The sequence below is a fragment of the Sylvia atricapilla genome, chromosome 14 (genome assembly GCF_009819655.1).
Source record: "Sylvia atricapilla isolate bSylAtr1 chromosome 14, bSylAtr1.pri, whole genome shotgun sequence".
Classification (NCBI taxonomy): Eukaryota; Metazoa; Chordata; class Aves; order Passeriformes; family Sylviidae; genus Sylvia; species Sylvia atricapilla.
In genome coordinates, this window is record NC_089153.1 from 12,528,850 (window position 1) to 12,552,420 (window position 23,571).

Sequence of the window (23,571 nt, forward strand, 5' to 3'; positions counted from 1 at the left end):
TATTTCTGGATTATCTTTAATTAGCACAGCAGGAAGGCACAATACCTCTAGAGTTTTCCTTTGCTGTTCACTGGTTATGTCACAACCAATCTTTAATAGTTTTCAGATGGAGCAATTATCTCCTGTTCTAGTGATCCTCTGCTCCTAGTGCCTTGCCAATTAGATACAGCCTTTAGCCATGCTCACTAATTTTGTATGAAGTGAGCCTTAACTCAGAAATATTGGTTTTGATTTTCTCCTAAAAATCATTGTCTACCAGAAATACGTCTCCAAGAAAACAATCATTTTGATCTTTAATATAATAATTCTCTTAATCTTTGGGAATCTGAAGTGCTGGTGCAAACTGAATTTGAGTTCAGCTGATTTCCCTTCTCTTTGGATCCAGATTAATTTTGGATTTCTGCCCACTTAAACACAAAGTATCTGTAACTGTCGCTGAGCTTGGAGCCTTGGGCACATCTTCAGAAAAAGATTATTTGTTTTGCTTTCTGACCCTTGTCCTTTGCCCATGGAGTGTTTTTATGAGATGCAGATGGAGACTGTGTGATCTTCAGCTACATGAAATGAGTCTTGTGTGTTGAACACTACTTTACTCAAACTTTGAGTAAGCTTGGGAGCACTGAGTGTTTTTCCTTGGCCACTCTGAGGGGAAGGGTGATGCTGCATTTTCTGGGAGTGCAGTGAGGCTGAGCCAGTAGCTGAGCAGCTGTGCTGTGATTTTTACTTACCATGGTTGTTTCTGCAATCGAACCGAAGCTGTTGATGAAAATGTTGCAGCTGACGTTCACTGGTGGGCCTGCATGACAAACACAGATTGGAACAGCAGGTCACTGTGTGCTCGTGAAACAAAGGATTTCCACTCTGTGGAGTGAGATAAACCCTGCTGTGGGGATGGAGGGACTGAGGGGTGAGGAGGGGAGCAAGGCCTGGGTGACCTGGCCAGGTCCAGTCTTGGTTCTGACACCAGTTTGTCAGCAGACAGTGCTGGTGATCTGCCTCTGCTCCCCTGCTGGCAGAGTGTTCATGGAGCTCTGCTGGGAACTGTTCAAGGAATTGATCAGAGCCAGCCAGGACAGGTTCTAGGTATCCTCACCTGGCTGTGCGGGTGACAATCTTACCTTGAATGTGACAGATAAATACCCCAGAAAGGAGCTGAGAGACAACTGACTTTTGTTTGGAGCTACACTTGTGAAATACTCACTGTTTCTAGACTAGGATGATGTGCTCCCATCAAAGGCAGCAGAGTGAGCTGTAGGGATCAGGCTGGCTGAAGCAGCAAATACCCCCCCTGATGATGGTGGTGTTGGGGAGCTGACACTGCTGCTGACCCTCTGCATCCTCAGACAGCAGGGAGGGCCTGGCTGCTCAGCAGAGTGAATCCCAAAGACTTTTCCAATGTCCTGAGATCTCCTTTTCAGATGTTTCAGTACCTGTGTTTCTTTTGTTGGTGTTTCCAGGCAGAATTGACTGTAAACCCCAAACCCCAGGTGATGATCCTGATCCAGTCTGTTAGGGCTCAAAGGTGGGAAGGAGAATTCAGGGCTCTGCCAGCAGGAATTCTCTGGCTGTCCTGTTTGGGCAGAAGGAATCCTGGTCTCTGAGCCATGCCTCTCCTGGGCTTGATTTGTTTTCAGACCAAAGTTTTGCTCATCCTGGAGAAGTTAAGGGGTCACCAAAGGAAAGGAGTGAGGGTTAAAGGATGAACAGATTGTGGTTTGAGGGCACAGGGGTCAGTCTGTTTGTGTGGTACTGATGCCCAAAGGTGTGACTGGAAGCGTTTCACATCATTGCCTGGAAAATCTGAGGTGGAAATGCTGCATTTACACAGAGGGAGATGCCAAGAGCTGCAGTTCAACATAAAGCAAAAAGCTGGGGAATGTTTTGGAACCAGGACATTCCTGGTAAACCTGAGGCTTGCCCACACATAATGAGAGGATTTTTTTGCAGTAGGTTAAAGAAAAAGGGGCTTCTGCTCTGGGGGCTGCCAAAGGCTGCTGTGGGCAGTGGTGGGGAAAAGCAGCCCAGGCAGAGAGCAGAGACGCTGCCCCAGGGACCAAGGTCCCCTTTTACACCAGAGTTAATCTCTTATCATCCCCATGGCAGGTGCTTCTGGGAAGATAAGATCTGTGAAAGTGGAGAGCGTGGATTTTCAGATTATTCCCCCATTTTTTATGGAGTCGGGGATAGTGTCTGCATTTCAAACATGCCTGGTGGCTCAGCCTGCTGGGGGAGTGATGTTCCTGTTAAGGTCACATCTGCAGTCAGGCAGTTGCTGCAGCATGAAATACTGTTGGGGGGAGGAATGGCTTTAACGAGAGCCTTGTGCCTCTAATCAGTGCAAGCTTCCTCCTGTGTGGAAATTAATGGATTTTCCTGATTACTGAGGAACATTTGGAGCTTGGTTTTCTCCATCTCCCTTTCCTCCTCTCTTGCTTTGGCCTCCTCGGAAAGTTTGTGCCTGTCCCCTGCAGTGATGTTCTCTGCTGGGGTTTTCTTGGTGTGAGTCCCAGGCAATGTGGGCAGGCTGCTGTGTCACCAGCCCCCAGCCAGCCTCTGCCAGCTCAGCAGCATCTCACATCTTCAGTCTGTGCAGCTTTCTCCAGACTGTTAAACACTGGCATGGCCCGAGCTTCCAGACACAAAAATTACATCTTTTCTTCCCCCCCTTGCCTTCACCAACTCCTCTTATCCAGAAGTTTATCCACAAGCCAAAAGCACACAGCTATCAGGCTTTAGAACTTGTTTCATCCCTTCTGTTGAGCTCAGGGGCATTGTTTTTCTGTTCTGGATCCATTCATGAACCGCATAAAAGGTCCTTGAACATGTGATTCCCCTCCCAAAGGGCAGGGTAAGGAGAACACTGAGCTGATCTCCTGAATATTTAGGATCCCCTGATCGAGTGCTGACATCAAGCTGGGTGTGGGGTGGGTTTGGCCCCGTGTATGTGAAGGCTCCTTGGGGCAGCCCAGCTCTTGTTGAGGCACTGAGCTCTTCTCAGGGTGTCTGGTGAGCCATGAGCTCCCTGCAGGGTTTGGTGGGGTTTTTTAATTTTTTTAGCCTGTGAGAGGCTCTGGAAAATTCCCTGCCTGCCACTGAATTATTCCTCCTCTATGCTGGGATGCAGCTGTGAAGGAATGGAGTTTTCCAGCATCAGGGATAAGGGCACAGCCTGGGTGAGAGGTCCCCTGCCCAAAACCTGCCAGGTGGTTCCTCTCTGTCCCTGCTTGAATTCCTGACTTCATCCTCCAAATTAAATCAAAACCCAAATACTACTTATTTGTCCTCAGAATGTGAATCCACAGCTAAGTCCAGACTTCACAGCATTTACAGAAAAGCTGCAATCTTCTTTTTGTTAATCTTCCCCTCCCCAAAAATCAATCTGATATGGATCTTCAGTATTATTTGCATTTAGATCTAAGCAATTAAAACGTCCTTATGAGTTACTGCAGTTAATTTAAATGATGTGCTTTGAGAGCTACAACCCCAAGCTCTGTGAAACACCTCCTATGCTTCCTATATAAATTGGAGCCTGATTTATGTGTGGGAGGCTAAGCCAGCAAAACTGCCCTGAGGGGAAGGTGTAGTTCATTGAAATAAAACTGAAATTAAATTATCTCAAATAAAAATGCAATACAGCTGCCTTCAGCAGGAAGTGAATGTATACATTTCATTAAATATTAAAGTTTAATTTGTGTGTGTGCATAATTTAGAGACAGGCAGGTTTGCACGGTGGTATTTTAACTCCTTGATATTTGGATAAGAACGGCTGTGTCCTCTGTTGACTGGTTGGTTACTGGGACACAGGATTCCCACCTTTCTTTGGGTTTAAAAGCCCGGCACAGAGTTTATTGTTCAAAGCTCGGTGCCAGGTGCTGTCACCAGTGATTAATGGGTCCTGGGAGTCCTGTCAGCCCTGCCAGTGGCTCCAGGGGAGAAGGAACTGGTTACAGGAAACAAAAAAAGCAAACAAAATGAGCTTTGGAAATGTCTGAGAGGGGCAGGTCCTGCTTTATCTCTGGGCGGGATTTGGGAAAATTAGGCTCAGTTAAAAAGAAAGGAAAACGAAAATATCATAGAATGGTTTGAAAGGGTCCTTTCAAGGAAGGGTCCTTAAAGGACCCTCTAGTTCCATCCTCTCTGTCATGTGCAGGGACATCTTCCATCAGACCAGGCTGGAAAAGCCATCCAAAAACCCCATCACCAAACCCCACTCCTCACTTGCTAGAAGAGGTGTTCTGAGGAGAAAAGAGGTTTTGTTGCCTCTGCCAGGGCCTGATTCAGCTGCTTGGCTGCAATGGAATATGGGGTAGACTGGAAAACTGGGTCGAAAAAATAGAGCAGTGTTGGGCTTAAGAGCCCCTTTACTGCAGGGGACAGGGATGGGTTCAGGCTGCCCCTGGCATCTTCTGGAATTTTTTTGGAGCTGATGGGACAGGCTGTTTTTGGCTGCAGTGGTTGTAAGGGGGGGAACATTTCCTGCCATTATCAGGTGCTGTGGGCAGCGACTCCAGGGGAAATGGAAGTTGGGGGTTTTATTTAACCTCTAAAGATGTTAAGCTCCCTGCCAGTCCCTGCTTGGTTTGACAGGGTCCTTGATCCCTATATTGAAGCAGGGATTGAAGGGCCCTATTTTTACAGTACATTAAGTTCTTACAAGGTTGTTTCCACTCTGAGCAGACATTTGTTGATGTTTTTCCCAGACATCTTCAAGGATCCATGTGCTGAGTATCATTACAGTACACAGTACATACTTCATAAGAACATAAATATTCATATTTCCTGTAGCATTAGGAAGATACTAATGAGGATTCCATGCAGTTTTCAGTCCCAAAATGAAAAAAAAAAAAATTAAAAAGAAGCTGGTGTTTTTGCATACCTTTAAAATTTGGTCTGATCCTGGCATCATATCCTGAAGTTCGCCCCATCAGTTTATCCAAGAAGTCGGAAGGAGACATGGGTTTGGGGGCAGATCGAGCTGCTGCTTCAGCTTCCTTGGAGGCTGCCAGGCTGTGCAAGGAGAAATAAAGAGGAGGTTTCAGTGTGTCTCCCATGCTGGGAAGGGCTTGGGGTCCAGAAACAGAGCAGTCAGCATCTTATTCCTGCTGAGGCAGGATGGGTACCCATGTGAATTCCTAATGAGGCTGGTCTCAGCTAATTTGTTTGCCCAGCCCAAACATCTCCAAATACAGAATCCCAGCTGCCACCAGAGTAGAAGAGAGATGATGAGCAGTGAAAATCCTTTTGTGAGTTTAGGTATAGCTTCTTGGTGTGCCACTAAATTACGAATGTGAACTCTGGCGCTGAGCTCCACAGGTAAAATACACTCTGAGATTAGCTTTGGGCAGCAATTACTGCTTAATTACAGGGCAAATAGCAAGGAGCATATTCAGTACTCTGACAGTATGATTTTCCAAAAGGCAGGTAGGATCAGAGAAATGAGCACCACGTACAGCCTTTGGGGCTGTAGGGGAGGTTTTGCTGATCAGTCCAGCCTTGGCTATTGGTACCTGCAATGCAGGGTCTGAGTTCAGCACAGAACTGGGATGTGATGCCGAACTTTTACTCATGTTGGGTTGAAGATGAAAGGAAATGGAATCTTTCTGGGACCTGTATGGACTTTGGGGCAGAGAGAGTGAAATCACAAATTTATCTGCAGAAGTCAGAAGCCTGTGGGTGACAATATGGATGGGAGTCTGCAAGATCTGCAGGGTGATGATTTGGGCTTAGAAAGTCTGTTGTTGTCATCTACAAGGGAGCAAGTGACCCTTGGTATTAGGTGCTCATTCTCAGCTTTGCTGGAAGGTTTGACTTCTAGACAGGAGCAGATATTATCCAGTACCATCCCCTTTCTTGTATGGTTTCTACTTGAACACCAGTCTGTTCCCAGGCTGCAGGTGTTGAGTAAAATTGCCTAGATTATCCACAAAAAACCCCAAATTACTTATGCCATGTGCTCAGGGTGAGCTTGTGGGTTCAGGGGCTGGGTAAAGCCTTGCAGGCAGCATTGCAGTGCAGATATACAACGAGCCAAAGGAAGCTGCTCAGGAGGAAGTGAGGCCATTCTTTCACACTCTGCAAGATTCCTGAATTTTTTTAAGTTCAAAACCTGAGTGGGAAGGGTGAGGAGTCCCTGACAGAGCAGCTGGGAAGTCTAAGGATGTTTACAGCAGGCACAAGCTATTTGGCTACTCGTGTCCTCACAAATGACACCAGAGCCCTCTAACACCACGAGGGCCTCACCTTGGGAAGTTTTGCAGAAGTCAGACCTGCAGGAGTAGGGCTAAGTACTGACACAAAATCTTTTGGGAAGAACTTGAGACTGTAACTATGCACGGTATTAATGTGATCCCACCCCTTAAGACGAGCTTTTCCAATGCAAGTTCAAGCTGAAACCCCAAAGAGACAGGTTATCTTGACAAAGCCTTGATAAGAGCACTTTGAACCATTTGATTCTTCAGAACTTCAAAAAGTTTAAAGTTAAACTTTAAAAAAATAAAACTTAAAAAAATAAAATCAGATGGATTTCAACAGTGCTTCGGTTTCAATTCAAAATCAGGAATCTGGTAACTTGTGTTGCATTGACTTTCTTTTCTTGTGTCAGCAGCAAAGATTTGCCAAGGCTTGGTTTTCAATCCTGCAAACTCACAACTGCAGTCTGGCTCCTCTTGCAAGTTGCAACAGAATTCTCTGATTGCTGGATTTTTAACTGTTAAAAATATTTTAATTTGCACTGAAGAGGGAAGATTAATTCCAAATCACTTCCAGTGAGAGCCCAAACCCAGGATTTTATTCACTCCTTTGTGCACTCCCAATCCACCCCCACACTGGGCTGTATCTGAACAGGTTGGTGCACTCCTTTCTCGGTGGTGACCTAACAAGGTGTGGATCTTGCTCTTGCTCCAACCATGTCCCCTTTTCTTGTCTTGTCCCCATCTCTGCCCCAAGAAAATATACAAAACAGAACCAATGTGTTTCGGGGGTAGAAGTGGTCGTGGAATGGGTGACTTTTTAAATTTAATTTGTTTTTAGAAGGAAAGCAACAGGGTGCAATTGATTTGCAAATGCAGAAGAAAGCTGGGAGTGGGAGGACAATCAATACTGGGCTTGACTACTGCATTCCAATGGAGTGTCTGCATGGCAATGAGTCCAGAGAAAAGATTTCAATTAAGCAGCAAATGACTTGGTAACCAAAGACTTCTGCCACTTCAGCAAGATGCCAGACAGTGCAATACACTGATTTCTTCTCATTAACTGTCGACTGGATGAAGTATATGTAAATGGAAAATGTGTGTGGGAGGGGAGAGGCAATACAAACCCAATAAGCATCTAATAATCTTTAAGTGGAAAAAGATAATTAGAAACTGCAATTCCCCTGGCATTTGTTTTAAAAAATGAGGTAGAAAAGCACAGAAACCGGTGCCCATCTTTCCTGTAAATTCAGTGTGAAAGCCTCTACTCGATATATTCACCCCACTTCCAGTGAGTGAGTCTGTATTTCTTGCTTCCATTTTCTCATCCTTTCTGCATCAAAGTTGCAAATAAATTAATTTGATGGGCTCACTTCCTGCGTGGAAAAAAATATTTGGATAACTGAAGCTCAGAAACCTCTGGGAGAGGACCACCCTCTCACAGCCCCACTTCTTTCTGCAGCTTCATGCCCATGCCTATGACCAGTCCCTGGGAGCACCTCTGGGGATGTGCTGGAACTGCCACACCAAGCTTCAGTGTGCTGATGCATGTTTTAAAATCTGCCTGGCTGCTGTGTGGTGTCGATGTGGGGATGGTGAGTTCTGAGTCCCCTCCAGTTTGTTTGGTTACGAGATGCTTTCCTAAAACTCGATTCTCCCTGGATGTAACAAGAAAAGGCAAGGAAGCAGTGCATAGGGAGCAGTAAAGCCTTTCTAAAAGCAGGCAGCTGAGTCTTCTCTCTATCTTAGAAATAATGGCAGAAAACACCACTGGGAGAGGCTGATCCACCTCACTGTTTTAGGTGGATGGATTCCTACAGAGCCTCAAAATCTTCACTCTGGTTGTGACAGCTGAACTTTGCAATAGCAAAGTTATTTTGCTATTGTCTTTGCTCAGACAGCACCCAAAAAATCTGCCAGCTTCCTCTGTCCTCCAGGACTGCCTGGATGAGAGCTTTGTGTGCTGCCTTTGGAGATTTCTGGGAATTTCTCCATCCCTCAGTCCTTCCAGAACACCCTCGAAAGTCCCACAGGACTGTTTGTCTCCTGGCTCAGCAGAGACGGGGAGAGGGAAATTGCCAAGTGATATGAAAATTATTGGCAATGGAAGAGAATTGGAAATTTAGTGGGGGTTGCTGTATTGCTGGGAGAGAAGATTTATTCTGTGAATAAACAAAGGAAGGCAGAGCTGTAACATACCCACGGAGGATGGAGTTTGCAGTGGTGTAAGAGTTGTCTGAGCCGAGCATCTCGGTGCATTTTAATAGCAGTTAGACAGAGGCTTATCTTATTTATGCTGCTGTAATCCCTAGTGGATCTGGCTGAGAAAGTGCCATCAGGCAATCATCACAGCAGCTACAATGGGAAGGATCTCTTCAAAGGGTCGATGAACTAGCATAATCTTTTGTGATATTAATGCTGGCGTGTAAGCAGACACCAGCAAGCCCCCGGGAGGTCCAGCCCACGAGCAGCATGTGAAAGTGGTGGAGATGAGCAGCCCAGCAACTCAGGATTGCATCCCTTAAAACAGAGCAGTCAAGCTTTGCAGGACACCTAGTGCTGGTTTTTCTCAGCCTATACAGGCACTGTTTACTCTGTCTGCATCGTTTTGTTTCGGCTAAACGGATGATATATTCTTATAAACAATTATTTGGTTTAGAAAGTGGCTCTCCTGTTGTCTGGATGTGTCTGTTCATTTGATTCCTGGCTCCCCAGTTGGCTGTTTTGTTCTCTTCCTCCTCCCATTTGCATGATCCTTGGGCAATATTTTCATACTTTTTCTTTTTTAATTTTTTTGGCTGTGGCCATGGTTGTCCATCTAATTAAGCCCAGCATCACAAAATGCCCTGTTCTGGCTGAATGCTGATACTGAGAAATTTATCTTTTTTTATTTTCAAAAAGGAGTGATGAAGGAATTTAATTAGCACAGGGCCTCTATTCCCTTGTCAAATAATTTAATTGTTAATCATTAATTCTGAGTGTAAAAAAATTATGTCTGGCAGCAGAAACAAACTGTTGCAAAACAAGTGTTTGCAGAGGAAATATCTCTCTGCAAAGTGTGGAAGGCTCAGGTCCCTGTGAAGATAAAATGTGCCACATCCGTGGCCCCAGAGAAGGGGCATCTCTCAGGCTGGGGAGACAGAAGATTCCTCACCCCCTGCCCTGGTTCTGTGCTGCTCAGCAGAGGTTTCTGAAGGGGTTTGTTGGCATTTTTATCTTCTTATTTTTGAAACAGCAAACCAGAAGCTTTGGCAAGGATGTGCTGGAAACGGCTTTCAGGTGAGCTGCCTCACACATTTGTCCTTCAGTAGATGTTCCAGGGGAGGGAAATATCCATCAGGTCTGAGGCAGCCTGAGGTGTGAGGAATAACTGCTTCCCCCACTACCTCCAAAGCCAGGCTGGGGCTGTGCTGGGGCTTGGGGATCCGGGAAAATTCATCAGCTTTGTTTTATTGACTCCAGCGGGCTCTGAGAGGTGCACAGAGAACATCAGATAGCACAGAAAGGCATCGTGCTGTCCATGATGAACAAGTGCAGCCCAGGGGAACTCCTCTTCCTCTTCCTCAACCCTCTCCCTGGGCACAGAGGCCCCTGAGCAGCTGCTGGAGCTCAGCAGAGCCCAGCCTGGATTCAGAGGATGCTGGGGCTGCCTGTCTCTCTCTTCTCCTCTGCAGCACGAAGGACAGATTGTCCTGGCAAAAAGAAAAAGGGGCAGCCCTAAACTCTGCACCCAGACATTTATTTCTGACTGCATACCAACTTGTTTTCTGGAGGAGAATGCTGCCAGACCCTTGCTGGGAAGGCTTGGCAGAGACTGCAAGCAGACTTTTTATTTTAATGATTAGATTTACTATCAGAATTAATAGCACAATCAATATTGATATGCAATTCAATTAAATAGGATGAAACTCATTGCCTGCCTGTTTTTCTCCATCACCTTGACTGAATTTCTGGCCTGGAGCATTAGAGGTGGAAAGGAGATGGAATAGTGGAGGTGTGTGGGAGAAGAGAGCCTCAATGCTGAATTTTTGGCCTATCCTGGTGCTGAGTAAAAGGAGCTGTGAGTGATTTATTTGCACAGATGTAATCTCAATCCCTTGGTTGTGCTCAGCTGCTGGTGTGTCACTGCCCCTGGCATGTGGGTGTGGGGTGTACTCAGGGGTGAATTTTAAAGTTAATTCTCACAGGTGAGAAGGGAATTTGAACATGGTCGTTTTCTTAATCCAGCTGGATGTTTATGCAGGAGAGGCAGGGAGAAGGCCTGAATATGGGAACAGGATAGGAAAGTAGATGTGTCCCGTGAGACTGGAGAAATACAGAAATTGAGAACCTGTGGAGAAATTTCTGAGGAAGAAATGGGCAATGAGCTATTATTTGTCTCCATTAGTGGCAGGAGGATGGGGACAGGAAAGAAAGAGTAGGCTTGGTAAATGTTCCTGTCCTGGAAGGCTGTGCTCTGTTGCTGTGAGCTCTTTAAACCAGTTCTAGCTCTTGCACCAGGAGTAGCTGCATTGCAGTAGTCACAGGATATAATCAGTTAAAGTTTTAACCCAAAGGTTCCCAAAACACTCTCAAAGATCCTGCACAACCCATCCTGTCACTGTTTCCTGTGTCTGTACATGAGGAGAGGTGCTGGGAGGCACTTTTTCACAAACCTCAGGGAATTAACCCTCTGTGATCATTCCCATCCAGGGAAAGCTGTAACAACTTTACTGGAGTGAGAAAAATCTCTTCAGACTGCAGCATTCTGGTGTCTCTGTGCTCTGCTGCCACGTTCCTGCAGCCCATGGCTCCTCTGCCATATGGCAAAACACTCTGTCCAGAACTATAAACCATCCCAATTACACTGATTAACTCTATGGAAAGACACCAGCACTTGGAACATTTGCTGACGCTGCCTGAATGGAGCAGTAAGAAAATAATAAATGACTACACAATTGGCTTGGGGGGAGGAGAAATCTGCATGTTTTATATTGTTGGGAATAGAACAGGGAGACCAATAAATTGTATGGGAATAACGCAGAGTTTTGTGCTGGGTCTCTGCTCCTCACAAGGATTGTTGTGTGGTGATTCTTGCTTATAGCATTCTAAAAAGTGTTTGTTAAATTAATTTTTGAGCCACAGGCATTATCTCTTGTGACATTCTCAACTATTCCCTCTTCCAGAAATATCTACAGCCCTTGGAGGCTATGCAGTGACTTTCTGGTGATGTATGCTCCTAAGTCTCTGAGATAGGCTTGAAAAGAGTTCAAACAGAGAAGTCAAAGCTCAGGTTTCACCCACTTGTGAGATAAATCCAGCACACACCAGCACTGACTCTTACCTGTGCCTATACTGAGAGGCTTACAAACAAAATAAAGTCATAATTGCTTTTTGGTTTTTTTTGTTGAAAAACAAAGGGGAAAACATCCTTGCAAAGACAAAAGCATATATCTGTAGCTTCACACACACAACCGCTGAATATTCCTTTTAAAGTGAGGAGGGCTAGTCAGATATTCAAAGCCGTGCATAAACAGCCCTCCTGAAGGCAGTAAATAAAGAGGGGAAAACGTCTTAACAAGATGAAACTTTATCATCTAGGTAAGAATATTCTCTTTGCTGATGTGCTCCTGATTTGGTGTTTGGATGGAGAGCTGCAATGGGAACCTCAATTGACGTCAGAGGGTTTTAGATCACAGACCAGACAAGTGTCAGAGAATTACGAGAAGTCGTGGCTGCTCTTCTATCTATAGCTCTGCAGCGTTTTCAGCAGCTCAAACAGCTCACTACAGCAGCTTTTTAAAAATTAGTTTTAGTTTAAGGATTTATGCTGCTCATTGAGATTGGGCAAGGGTGTTGTAACTTTTTTTTTTTTTTTTTTGCTAAATCAGAAGTGGTATGAATAGAATTCTTTTAAGAGATGTGACATGTAGTTCTGAGCAGTGGTGGATTTTATCTTCTGATAAAGAACTTTTTGCTGCAAAGCCTTTGAAGAGGTCTCCTGAGCTAACCTGTGTAACCTACCTACAAAACTGTGGGTCCTGTGGTAAAACTGGGGCTCTCTGATGCAAAAGGAGTTGTGTGATGAGAGTACTCATGTTGATGTTTTCTGATGGAATTGATTATTGCAACACAAATATGCTGCTAGACTTACATGTTCCCTCTGTGCCTTCTGTGATTCCTGGTGTAATTCATCAGTTTATTCCTGAGCAGTAATGAAATGTATCTTCTGGAATGTATGGCCAAACCCCTGGGTTTGCTGCCCAGGAGGGATTTTCTCCTCACTCCAGGTGCCCTCTGACTTTGTTTTCTCAGGGAACTGAAGAAACCAAACTGCATCTTTTCAGCCCTGGTGCAGGGAGAGCAAGTTGTGTTTGATGAGGCTGCTGCTTTGTCAGCCCCACTGCTGGGAGATGGTTTCAAACTCCACAGCACTGTGTCAGGATGTGATGGATGGGGCTGAAAGCTGGACAATGCTTGCAATTCCCAGGCCCATGGGATGGCAGGAGAGGTGGAATACACACATTTTGGGTTGTAAATGAGATCTTGGGAGACTTGGTGCAGGAAAGAATTCTGTGTTGTGTGTGAGTGTGCCAGCAACTATTGCCCTGGTCAGCAATGCTTCCAGAGGGTGAAACAACTGGGAGCAAATAGAGACAGGATTGTAAATATACTCCTCAGAAAGTCACATTTTTGTCCACAGCCTGTCTTCACATTCTCATAAGGAAAGGTTCCCTTACCCAGCAAGCCAGAGATTCTCCACTGCTCACTGAGCTACTGCCTGTGGTGATCATATCCTGCTGTAAGGGGGGACTGGACCAACAGTGCACAGGCACTGCTGGCACCACTGAGGACATTTGGGGCTAGGGCTTTTTTAAAGGGTTCTGATAACAGCTGGCCCTTGCAAGGTTTCAGGTTTTATAACTCCCCCATAAAAGAGGGGAGGGAGCTCTGCTCCAGCCTTAACACAATGCATCTTTTTACTGGCATCAGCTGAAATAAAAGAATAAAAACAAAATCGGAAGAAATCAAGTACAGGTGACCAAACCACGATTTTGTTTGGATTTTCTGCAGGATTCCTGGCTCAGCTGCGTTTTGCTGCGTGACAGTGGCGAGATCCACCCCCGATCCCACTTGTGCTGCTGTTTAATTGATTTGTGTGTTTGCTCCGGCCCTGCCGGGGCCGGGGGACGGGATTTACATTCTGGGCGAGTGGTGGCAGGCGCCGCTGGCAGGGCGAGGGGAGCTGCTGTCGGCAGCTCTGCTCTGAAGGCAGCCCGGGGATGATTGATGGCACTGCAAGCGCTGCTGTTCCAGCCATGCGACACTCCTGGGCTTGGCAAGCCCCTGGTGCTCTGTTCCCTCTTCTCCCACCCCACAATGAGGCACTGATAAACACGAGAGGGTTTCCTGTCTGTCTGCTAAGGCACTTGGGTGTTTTGTCTTTTTTTTCCCCTTTCCTTTTCCCTTTATTTTTTTTTTTTTTCCTAGCAGTCTGTGAGCTTCCATGGAAGAGTGAAGAGGGAGAAATCAGAAGGAAAGCAGGGTGCTAAAGTGCTTTCTTTTGTTTTGCCCTCCTCGAAAAAATCTAAATTTTGTGGGGCTTGGTAAATTAAGATTTCTCCTGCTCACCTTGCTGGCACTCATACCCAGCAGAGATGTATTTTCAGGATGCCAGTGGTGCCCAGGCACCAGCCAGACGTGGTGCAGTCCCCAAATCAGCAGCTCACCGTGGTGCATTGTATGGATGGAATAATTGCCTGCATAATGGGATAAGCTCAGCTCCTGTGGGCAATGGGTGCAGCTGCCTCCATCTATTTCTGCTCTCTGCAGGCCCCCTCTGGGCTTTGGACTTGCTGAGGGGAGGACAAATATTGTATTTCTGGATTTTTTTTTTCAGTTTTTGTGCATTAGCCTCTTGAAGCATCAGAGATTTAAGAGCAGCTTGGGGGTGTGTATGTGATCGATAGCACCAGATCAGCTGGACTGTATCAGCACTTTCCCAAGAGGGGAAGGGAACTGTAACATTTTGCACCAATCTTGGCAAAGAAATCCCAATGCAAACCACCTCCTCAGGAGGGAAACAGTTTCTGTTCTGTCCGCCTTTGTAAACACAAATGTAAATTGTTTGGATGCTTTGGGAGAAGGGTGAGACAAAAGAAATCTGTGATTTTTTTTTTTGTTTGTTTCTTTAAAGGGTCCTGACCTGTTGAATTAGCAATTGAATATGCTGGGTGCAGTGCAAAAATTGCTCTTTCCTGGGCTGTGCAAGTAGTTCTGGAAGTCAGCAGCCAGACAGTCTGGTGTTGAGTTTTCTGGTCATGGCTGCTAATGATCCTTCCAGTACCTTGCAGGAGGAATTCCTGCTTCTCTCACTCCTTCCTTTTTGCTTCCTGCATCCTAAGCAGATGTTGAGTTTTGGTGTGTTGTTGGTTTGGGTTTTTGTCATTTTGTTGGATTTTTTTTTTCCCAAACTAAAGTTATCAGAAGTTCTTGGAATTACTTTCTTCATCCATCAAAAACTTGAATCAAACTGTGGTGGATGGGGGAGGGTCTGCTGTGACATTTTTAGCTTTTGAAAGCTTATGATGAATCTTTTCTCTTGGGAGGTGTGAGGTGCACAAGTGAAACCATAGTTCATAAGAAACCCGATAATTTGTGCTCTTGCTGATAGATAGGTCAGTAGAAACGTGCCAGGTAATGAGAGCAAAAGGGTAATTTACTGGAAATAGTGAAACCCTGATTTAATGTGCCACAACAGTGAGAGTTGATACTGGTAAATAAACCAGATGGAAGTCATCATTTGTAAACAGCCTATCTGTTGGCTTAACACTCATCACTTTGAGATCTCAGAAAAGCTCCAGGTTACAGAAAATAAGCAAGTGAGAATAGGTGATGTGATTTGACATAATTAAATGTTGTGAGTCTGTGTGATTTTTAAAGCATGATTTATTTTTTTAACATCCTTGTCTTTCATCAGTACCTAAATAGCAATTATGTTCATTAGTTGGTCTGACATCTTGTTCTTGACACTGGAATTTGGAGAGTCCTTTTAACCTGCATGCTGGTATGAAATGAGAACAGGCCTGTCAGCTGGTCTCCTATTACAGATGAATGATTGCTGCTCAGGGCTGGGATAATAAAGTAATTTAATTTTGGACATTGATTAACTTCTTAATTCAGATGTTGGGATCCTTTTCTATCCAGGTCAGCTCATGAGGGTTTGCTGAGATGAATTTCTCCAGCTCACAGGGGATGAGTTTGCCCAGGACCAAGGGGAGCTGCCCTGTGCTGTTTGTTTCCTTTCTGGCTGGAATCACTTGGTCAGCAGCAGAGTGAATTCCTGGGCCTTTTGCTGTGCTGTTAAACCTGGGACACTCGAGTCAGAGGGCTGCTGACCTGCTTCACACCTAAGGGTCTCTAACACCTCTTATGGGAGGAGAAGGAGAATTCCCATGCCTAAATTCTTGTTTAAGAAGGAAGCTGCTGTAGTGCCTTTGCATGTAAGGGCAGGGTCTGACCATTCCCTCCACATCTCAATCTTTTTTCAGAAGCAGCTCCTCTCTGGTATTTGAACAGTAAATCTCTGTTTGGCCAGTGGGGTTTGGTGCAGCGTGGGGTAATGGTCAGAACAAGCCGAGGTGGACAGCCAGCCTGCATTACCTAAAATCTGCACAGCACCAGTGCCTCAGAGACCAAGGGTGTTTTATTAATTCACTTGAGAAACTGCAACATTCGTTGCAATGGTTTCGATCAGCAAGTTGGTTATTTAGGGTTTTCCTGCTCTTTGTACCCAACCTAAGGTTGGGGGGAAAAGAATGGGGCTTTTTTCACAGGCATTTGTGGAGCCTGCCTTTTGCTCTCAACCATCCACAGAGCAGGTCTGGAGTTGTTTAAGGCAGCTGTTTGGCTAAGAAGAAGGTTAAGACTAGGCTGTTAGAAAATGTTTTGTGTATTTTATGTTGATTTGTCTTAAATGCAAGAGTCAGGATGGATGGATCTAAGTTCCTGGTGTCATGCAATGACACCAAATTAACCTTTCTTTACAGAATGATTTATTAGAGTTTCTAGAATTGCCTACATCACGTTTTCAAACCTTGGCTCTGTAACACTTTTAGCAGGGTCTCTAATGGGGTTATTAAAGGTTGCAGACCACAGCAGCTAAAGAGTATCCTTAGAACCATCTGGTCCAAGACTTTTTCTAAATAAGTTTTATTTCATGGAGATGAGGGACTCCGCAGAGGCCCAACAGGTCATAAGGCGCAACTTCTAGTAGATTTCAGTCAGCACAGGGAAAAAAAAAAACTGTGACTATTGAGAATATCTGCTATATTGTTTATCTTGTGGCTCTGGAAGTCTCTGGTTGGGGTTTCACTCTGTGATGTTGCCTCTCCCTTCAGAGCTATAGCAGGAGCCTTAGAGATACAGTGCAGGTTATTTTTCTCATTCTTCCCCTGCCTTTTCTCTCACCATATTTTCAAGGAGATAAAACCAGCAGCTCTCCAATCAACCCCTTTACTTGCCAAGAGAGTTTTAGGAGAAGCTTTGTTAATGGTGGGTTTTTTTTTCTCCCCATAAACTTGAGACATCATGTTCACAGGGGCACCTTCTTGTTTTAAAAACTGGCAATGAAGAGCTCTGTTACTGACAGGAGGGAATATAAACACGCCAGTTGGAGCAATCCAATAGGGACTGAGGCTGGCAGCAACTTTTAGCCTGTGAGTCACTTGGATCAGTTGCCTTGAATCACTCCTGCTAGCTGACAGATTGTTGTTCATGAGGGGCCAACCCTGATCTTGAGTCACGAAGGTTGTGCTGCTGATTCCTGATATTAGGACCAAAATCAGGCCCAGGGATTTTCAAAGCCTCACAGGACAGTGTCCATTTGGGTAAGGTGTCAGCTCTAGGGCATCCTTTCTCTCCTAATTTGATAAGGGGAGTTCCTACCTCCAGCTTACACAGTGCTGTTTCTGGACCAGTACAGCTATTAAAATTTAATGGCACCACAGAAATCCAGGCAAGACCATCACAGGATAAGGGACCCTTTTGTTCTGCATGAGGGAATTCACAACTGAACATTCAGGGTGTGTAGTTAGACCTGGGGAGAATGATTGATTATAAATGTCTCCACAGATATAAGCAGGACATCTGGAAATCCCGATGTCCAATATTGCCCCAAACTGTCCAATTTATTTCAAAGAACTGGCACTTTGCTTTACCTAGATACCTGCAAGGAAAGCTTGGTCAAACAAGCTGTCTTCTTCCTCCATCCCAACCCGGCTCCCATCCCTACCCAGGTTCCCAAAGAAGCCTGAGTCACAGTTTAGTTACTGCAGTCTGAGGAGGCAGGTAGCAGGATGGGAAGTGCTCTTCCATAAAGAAAGGCATGTCAGAATAAGTCACGTATCACAAATTCCTTCTAAAACACCCCGACTGGAACAGAAACAAATTTTATATTGGCAATACCATAATGTTTGCATTCACACACCAGCTGTTACTCTTTCCCACGGGGTCTTGTTTTTTAAAAGGCTGGTGGAGGACATTTTTGTTAAGCAATAAATCTAGCCTTAATTTTTATATTGGCTGTATATACTTTTCCTTGGAATGTTAGATTTTTTAAAAAAATATTTGTGTATTATATGTACTAACATACAATGGATTCTCTTTCCAGAATATTTTTGACAGACTGATAATAAAGCATGGGGCACTTTGTAATTCAAAGCAATGCGTACTTCTCTTATGGATTATTGGATTATCAGCTTTGGGTTTGTAAAACATCATGTATGACTGAGTGCAGGACTAATTGGCACACTAAATTTATGAATGGCTGTTAATTAATTAACTTCTCCTACTGAAACTGAAATAGCAAAGCTATTCCTGGACTAGAAAGGCTGGTAGATTTTTGGCCTGTAATAAATTGAACACATAACACAAAGAAGAAGAGAAAAAAGAAAAACATTGCGTATAGTCAGTTCTGAGCAGGAATTACTGAATTTTTTGGTGGTTTTTTTTAAAAATATATTTCAAAAATGATTGCAATATATAAAACAATTTGATTTCATCCTTTCTCTGTAATTGAGTTAAAACATTTTCAAATATTTTTAAATGTTGATTTTGGGGAAATTAAAGTTCTAGAAATACATTTTGGATGCAAGATGGTGTAATACCATATATGTCTGTGTGTAATTTATAACATTACACACCTTTGCATTAAAATCTGAAGTGACTGGTTTACCAGGGGTTTGAATGCCCATGACTGTGATTGACGTGCTGGGAACCTGTCACTGCTCACACGTGTGGTGTGAAGCACAATTGTGAGCAGGATCTGCAGGACGAGTGTGCATCAATTTCACTGTTCTGGCACTTCAGAGGAGACCCAGGCAGAGGCTTCAGTACCAGGGACATAGCAAACGCAAGCCTGGAAATACTCCTTCTTTTTCAGCTGTGTGATTTCCATTTTGCTTTCTAGTGTTTGTGTTGTTTAGTCTTGTTTGTTTTGGTTTTTTTTAACCCAATTCTTCCCCACTGTTGAACTAAGAGTTCACTGCACACTCGTTTGCTCTCTGTCAGCCCATGCCACTGTGTCATGCAGGGCTGCAATATACTTGTGACCAAGATGAGAAAGGATGGCTCTGAAGTGTTGGCTGTTGGGCACTGCTTCTCAGAGACTGGTGATTTTAGTTATTTCTAGAACTCTTGTTTTACTCAACATAAACATTTACTGCTTTGAGTTCATGACATAATCTTGCTGTCTCAGAATTTCTGTGGAATTATAGGAAATAGTGGGTATATTCCATTTTTTATACCTAGAAAAACTCCTGTGCTCAAAAAGAAAGAGGATGCAAGCTCAGTCTGGCCAGTATCGGCAGGTCTGCTACAGTGATTCATAAAATAATAAGTATTATGTCATTGATTTTATCCAAATGATTCTGTGTTTTCACATTAAACTACAAGATGAGACTTTGGCTAAACACAGAAGTAAGAGCCAGACAACTGAATTGAAGGCTGAGACTGGTGAGCAAGTTCAGATCATGAAAGAGGTTTTTTTCTCCAATTGCCTATATCTGCTGTGTCTCGCTACAACAGGCTGCATTTTCACCAAAATATAGAAGCTTCTACCATCCAATCTTTTGGTGTATTTAATAGAAGCACTGCAAGGATAGATGGACAAGCTGTCATTCTTTAAGACTAAAGCTGTTCCTTGTATCTTAGCCTTAATGAGAAACTGAACACATCTAAACCAGAGTCAAAATACAGCTGGGTGATAACGGGCACAACTGGAAAAGGCTCCCCCCAACCCCTTTGGCTTTCATTTAGATTCTGCAAAGAAAGAATATTCAAAACAACATGAAAGGAAAAAAGTTGGGAAGGAAGGAGATAGTTCTTTGCTTTTGGTGATTTTAAGCACGACCAGCTAAGGATAGATGGTGATCCCTCAGAGGCAGGCACTGAAAGCATCCCACGGAACTCACCTGCAGTCTGAGGATGGGGAGGGGGCGAGGTGGTAATATTTACCCGGGTAAATTCAAGTGCAGCATTGCCAGCCGCCACTAGCTGTCACTTTGCAAGCAGCCGGGGTCGGTGTTTTCAGCACTGCGGTTAGCGAGATTGCGGTGCTAATTGAACGGAGTAACTCCGCGAGCCGCGGAACGTCCCGAGCCCGGGGCAGTGCCAGAGCAAGCCCGGGGCACCGAGGGGAGGCAAAGGGCAGCTCGGGGCAGGGCACAGCTGCCCTGTGCCCCGAGCTGGGGTGTGCACGGCGCTCAGCCCGGCCGCGCTCCTCGCGTACAGCCCAGCCTTACCTGAAGAAAACGATCGTCTCCCACACGTAGACTCCGAGCGCGTTGACGTTGCACATTTTTCCAGCTCTCACTGTTGTTGTTGTTTGTTTTTTTTTTTTTTTTTTTTTTTTTTGTACTCCGTGAGGGGTGGGCCGGTGGGGTTGGCCAATAAAGTACCCGGGCACTTGGGGAGAAGAGGTGGGGAGAGAGAAACAACCCCGGCGCGGCAGGGGCACGGGACGGGCGGCTCGGCTCAGCACCGCGGCCAGCGGCGGGCGGGCGGCCGCGCTCAGCACCCGGACAGCGCCCGGCGAGCCCCGCTCAGCACCGCGGGCAGCTCCGCTGGGCACCGCGGGCAGCTCCGCTCTGCTCCGCTCAGCACCGCGGGCAGCTCCTCTGGGCACCGCGGACAGCTCTGCTCTGCTCCGCTCAGCACCGCGGGCAGCTCCGCTCTGCTCCGCTCAGCACCCCGGGCAGCTCCGCTGGACACCGCGGACAGCTCTGCTCTGCTCCGCTGGACACCGCGGGGAATTCCGCTCGGCACCGCGGACAGCCCCGCTCCGCTCCGCTCCGCTCCGCCGCTGTCTCCGCTCGTCCCTCCTCCGCCGGGCCCCCGCCGCCACTGCAGTGCTGCTCGGGGCCGGGGCTCCGGGCTGCCCGCACGGAACCCTCCCTTCAGCGGGATGTCGCTCCGGACATCAGGCTGGCGACAGGGGCGGACGCAGCGGGTGTAGGTTTGCCATCAGGGTGCCGGCGGTGAGGTGGGAGTGGGGGGACGACGACCCTCAACAACCCAGGGTTTAATCTCCGCTGCTGGCCGGCGTGTCTTCCTAATTACATCCACAGGAATTTGTCAGTGTGGAGCCGTGCTGCAGTCCCGATTGTGTCGCTCTCCTGCCCGCCGTTTGGCTGCTGTTGATTCCTCCTTCCTGGGCTATTTTCCTCCCGAATAAGTTATTGCTGCTGTAGGGAAGGTGTCCCATTGCTCAGGGCTAGAGTGGAGGGGAGCGAAGGGGAAGTTTCTTGGGAAGCACTTCCATTGTGCTCGGAAAGAAAGTGGCTCAGTGTCCTCCTAATGCATCTCATCTCCCCTCTGCCCTCTCTCCCTTGCTAGGACTCGCCAGATCTTGAGAGTTTCTTGCTGCATTAATTTACTAAACTAAAAAAAAAAAAAAAAAAAAAAAACAAACCGAAAAAAAAAAAAAGAAAAAAAAAGAAAAAAAGAAAAGAGGGGGAAAAAAATGAGGGGGAGGTGGAGAAAGGGAAGGCAGAGGGGAGGGGGTAACTCAGCCTCTCCACCATCCCAAGGCCCTCCTCTTAGCTGTGCTCATTGGTCTCGGGGCTGAAAAAACTACACTAGGATGTGGTTGGATAAACGCATGTTGTTCAGCAGAGGCTGTTAACCTTTAAAGCGCTGATACGTTTTGGTTTATTTCAATTTTTTTAAGCCGAATTGCTGTCTTTTTAAGAAGTCTCTGAAATCGTCTCCCTTTACAGGGCAAGCGAAACGTGCCTTAAATCTCCATCTCGAGGAAGATCTGCTTGGCTGGCAGGTGATATGTGTTGCTGTTGGCTTTTAAGGAACATCTCTGCGTAGTGCTTCTTTTGTTGTTTAGCTTTGATTTTTTTTTTTTTTTTTTTTTTTGGTCTTTTGCATTTGGTTTTTCAAAGAGCTTTGGCAAACACCAGAGCCATGAAGGCCAGGGCAGGTAAGGAGCATTCAGCAGTTTCTTATCACAGTTCCAGCTGTGCTCGCAGGGTACTGAGCTGGCGGTCGGGGCGGGGAGGATTGGGCTCCTTGGTCACTTTGTCAGCGTCACTCAGCTCGGCTTCTCATCAACTTCTGAGAATTGAAAAACTTAGCTCTCCTAAATAATCCAGGACTATTTTTTTTCCTCTTTATTGTCCCACTGTAATGGGATTATTCTTCTTTAAGTTCTGTTTTGTTTACTTGTCCTGTGCTTTGCAAAACTCCCCACAGCAAAGATTCCCTTTTAACCCCTGTTTAGCTGCCTTTAATCTGTTCAAAGACTCTTCCTAACCCATGCTGAAGGATGGAGGAGGATTGCTTTCTCCACCACAATTGCAGGCTAGGAAATAACTAAGTTATTTCTTTGCATCTCAAAGGATCTGACTGCCATACTAAAATTCACCTAATGTTTTTGATCTTCTGCCTTTTTTTTCCTCTCTGTTTTTGTCTATTTTTTTGTTGGTTTTGTTTTGTTTTAAAGCAGTGTGTTTATGCAATGAAGCAGACAGAAATATCCTTTGGGTCACCATTCAAAAGAAAAGAAAGACCTGCTTGGCTTCTAGCCACTGGTACAGTGGGAATTTAATCGGATTTACTCCAGCTCCTGGGTCTCGGTGTCTGGATAGATTAATAACAGGCTCTGATTTCACCTCGTGGAGATTCCTGGGGACGTGATTCCATGCAGCGTTTCCTGCCTGCTGCTTGCTGGCTCCTCGCTGTCCCTTCTCTCCTGACATTTATCCCCACATGGATGAGCCTCTGTCACTGTGCTTTTCCAGCCCCTGTGTGCTGACAGACCAGAGGAGGAGCTCCAGACTGAGCGTTAACAGGACCCACACAGCAGGAAAGAAATGATCTTCCCCTGTTTCTTTTTACTAGGAAGCAGTACAAAGAGCAGGAAGCAGAATCATCTGTTGGCGTCTGTGGGTTAATTGTAGAGGCTCTCAGCCTTCTTGCTCCCTTAGAAATGGAAATGGACTCTGCAGGAGATAGGAATGTCTCATGTGGTATTTGCCTTGCTTGCAAGTTTGATCTTTATGCCAAAGGTATCTGGTCTTGTCTCCTCTTGTCCCCACTTGCTGTCCTTGCACTCTCTTGGTCCAGGGGAGCAGGAGGGCTGTGCTTAAGATCAAAAAAGCAGATAAATCTGTGTGTATAGATGATAAAGACTCTCCTTGTCTGTTGCTGTTGAAGGATGTCCCAAAACAGCCTCACTGACTCCCATCTGTAGTTTCTGTGTTCTGTAGTTCCTGATGCTCTTTCATCTGTAGACGCCTGTGATGAAATTTCCTGCATTTGTTCTGTACCATGCCAGATATTTAGATTTTGTTCTCTTCTCCAAGAAGTTAAGGGCAGATAAACTGGAAATAGGTCTGGGGATCGAATAATGGCTGGAAGTCAATTTTATCACTGTTACTTTAAGTCACCCTTGTCATCAGGTACTTCTCTCCCTGGGGCTGTCCTGGCTTCCTCTTAGATCAGATTTTAGCTTTCTGCTTGGTTTTGCTGCAGTGCTTTATGATTTATTTTTTTAGGGGAAAGATTCACTTACCAGGTCTGCTGCTTTTCAAGCAGAGTCCAAATGGTTTTGAAAGGCATTCATCTTTCTCTGGTGGCACTAGTACAAATTATGGAGTTGGAGATAACTTATCATTATGTCAAATGAGACTCTTAAAATTAGAACTACCTGCTGCGTGTTCATCTTGTTCTTGTTTTTGGTTTCAAAGTAGATGGGTCTTGTAAAACTTGCTTGTAGGTGAAATTGTCTGGGAAGATTCTTTGTCATCATCTCTCTGGGCTGCGAGTGATGGATTCTCTTCAATGTAAGAAACCACAAAGATAATGGTTTTAATTTGTTTTTCAACACTGAACT

The 23,571-nt window shown here is 45.4% G+C and overlaps 1 protein-coding gene across 1 annotated transcript in view; it reads right to left on the bottom strand.

Annotated features, from left to right (window-relative positions):
- GLRA1 (glycine receptor alpha 1) overlaps nucleotides 1–20,244 on the bottom strand; it is a 38,204-nt gene extending 17,960 nt beyond the window's left edge. Inside the window, exons 1-3 of the mRNA XM_066328819.1 lie at nucleotides 19,970–20,244; nucleotides 4,877–5,007; nucleotides 729–796 (exon numbers count right to left, since the gene is read on the bottom strand). Of these exons, the coding sequence (XP_066184916.1) occupies nucleotides 729–796; nucleotides 4,877–5,007; nucleotides 19,970–20,025 (255 nt within the window). The 5' untranslated portion in view covers nucleotides 20,026–20,244. The remainder of the gene's footprint in view (nucleotides 1–728; nucleotides 797–4,876; nucleotides 5,008–19,969) is intronic.
- Nucleotides 20,245–23,571: the final 3,327 nt, after the last annotated feature.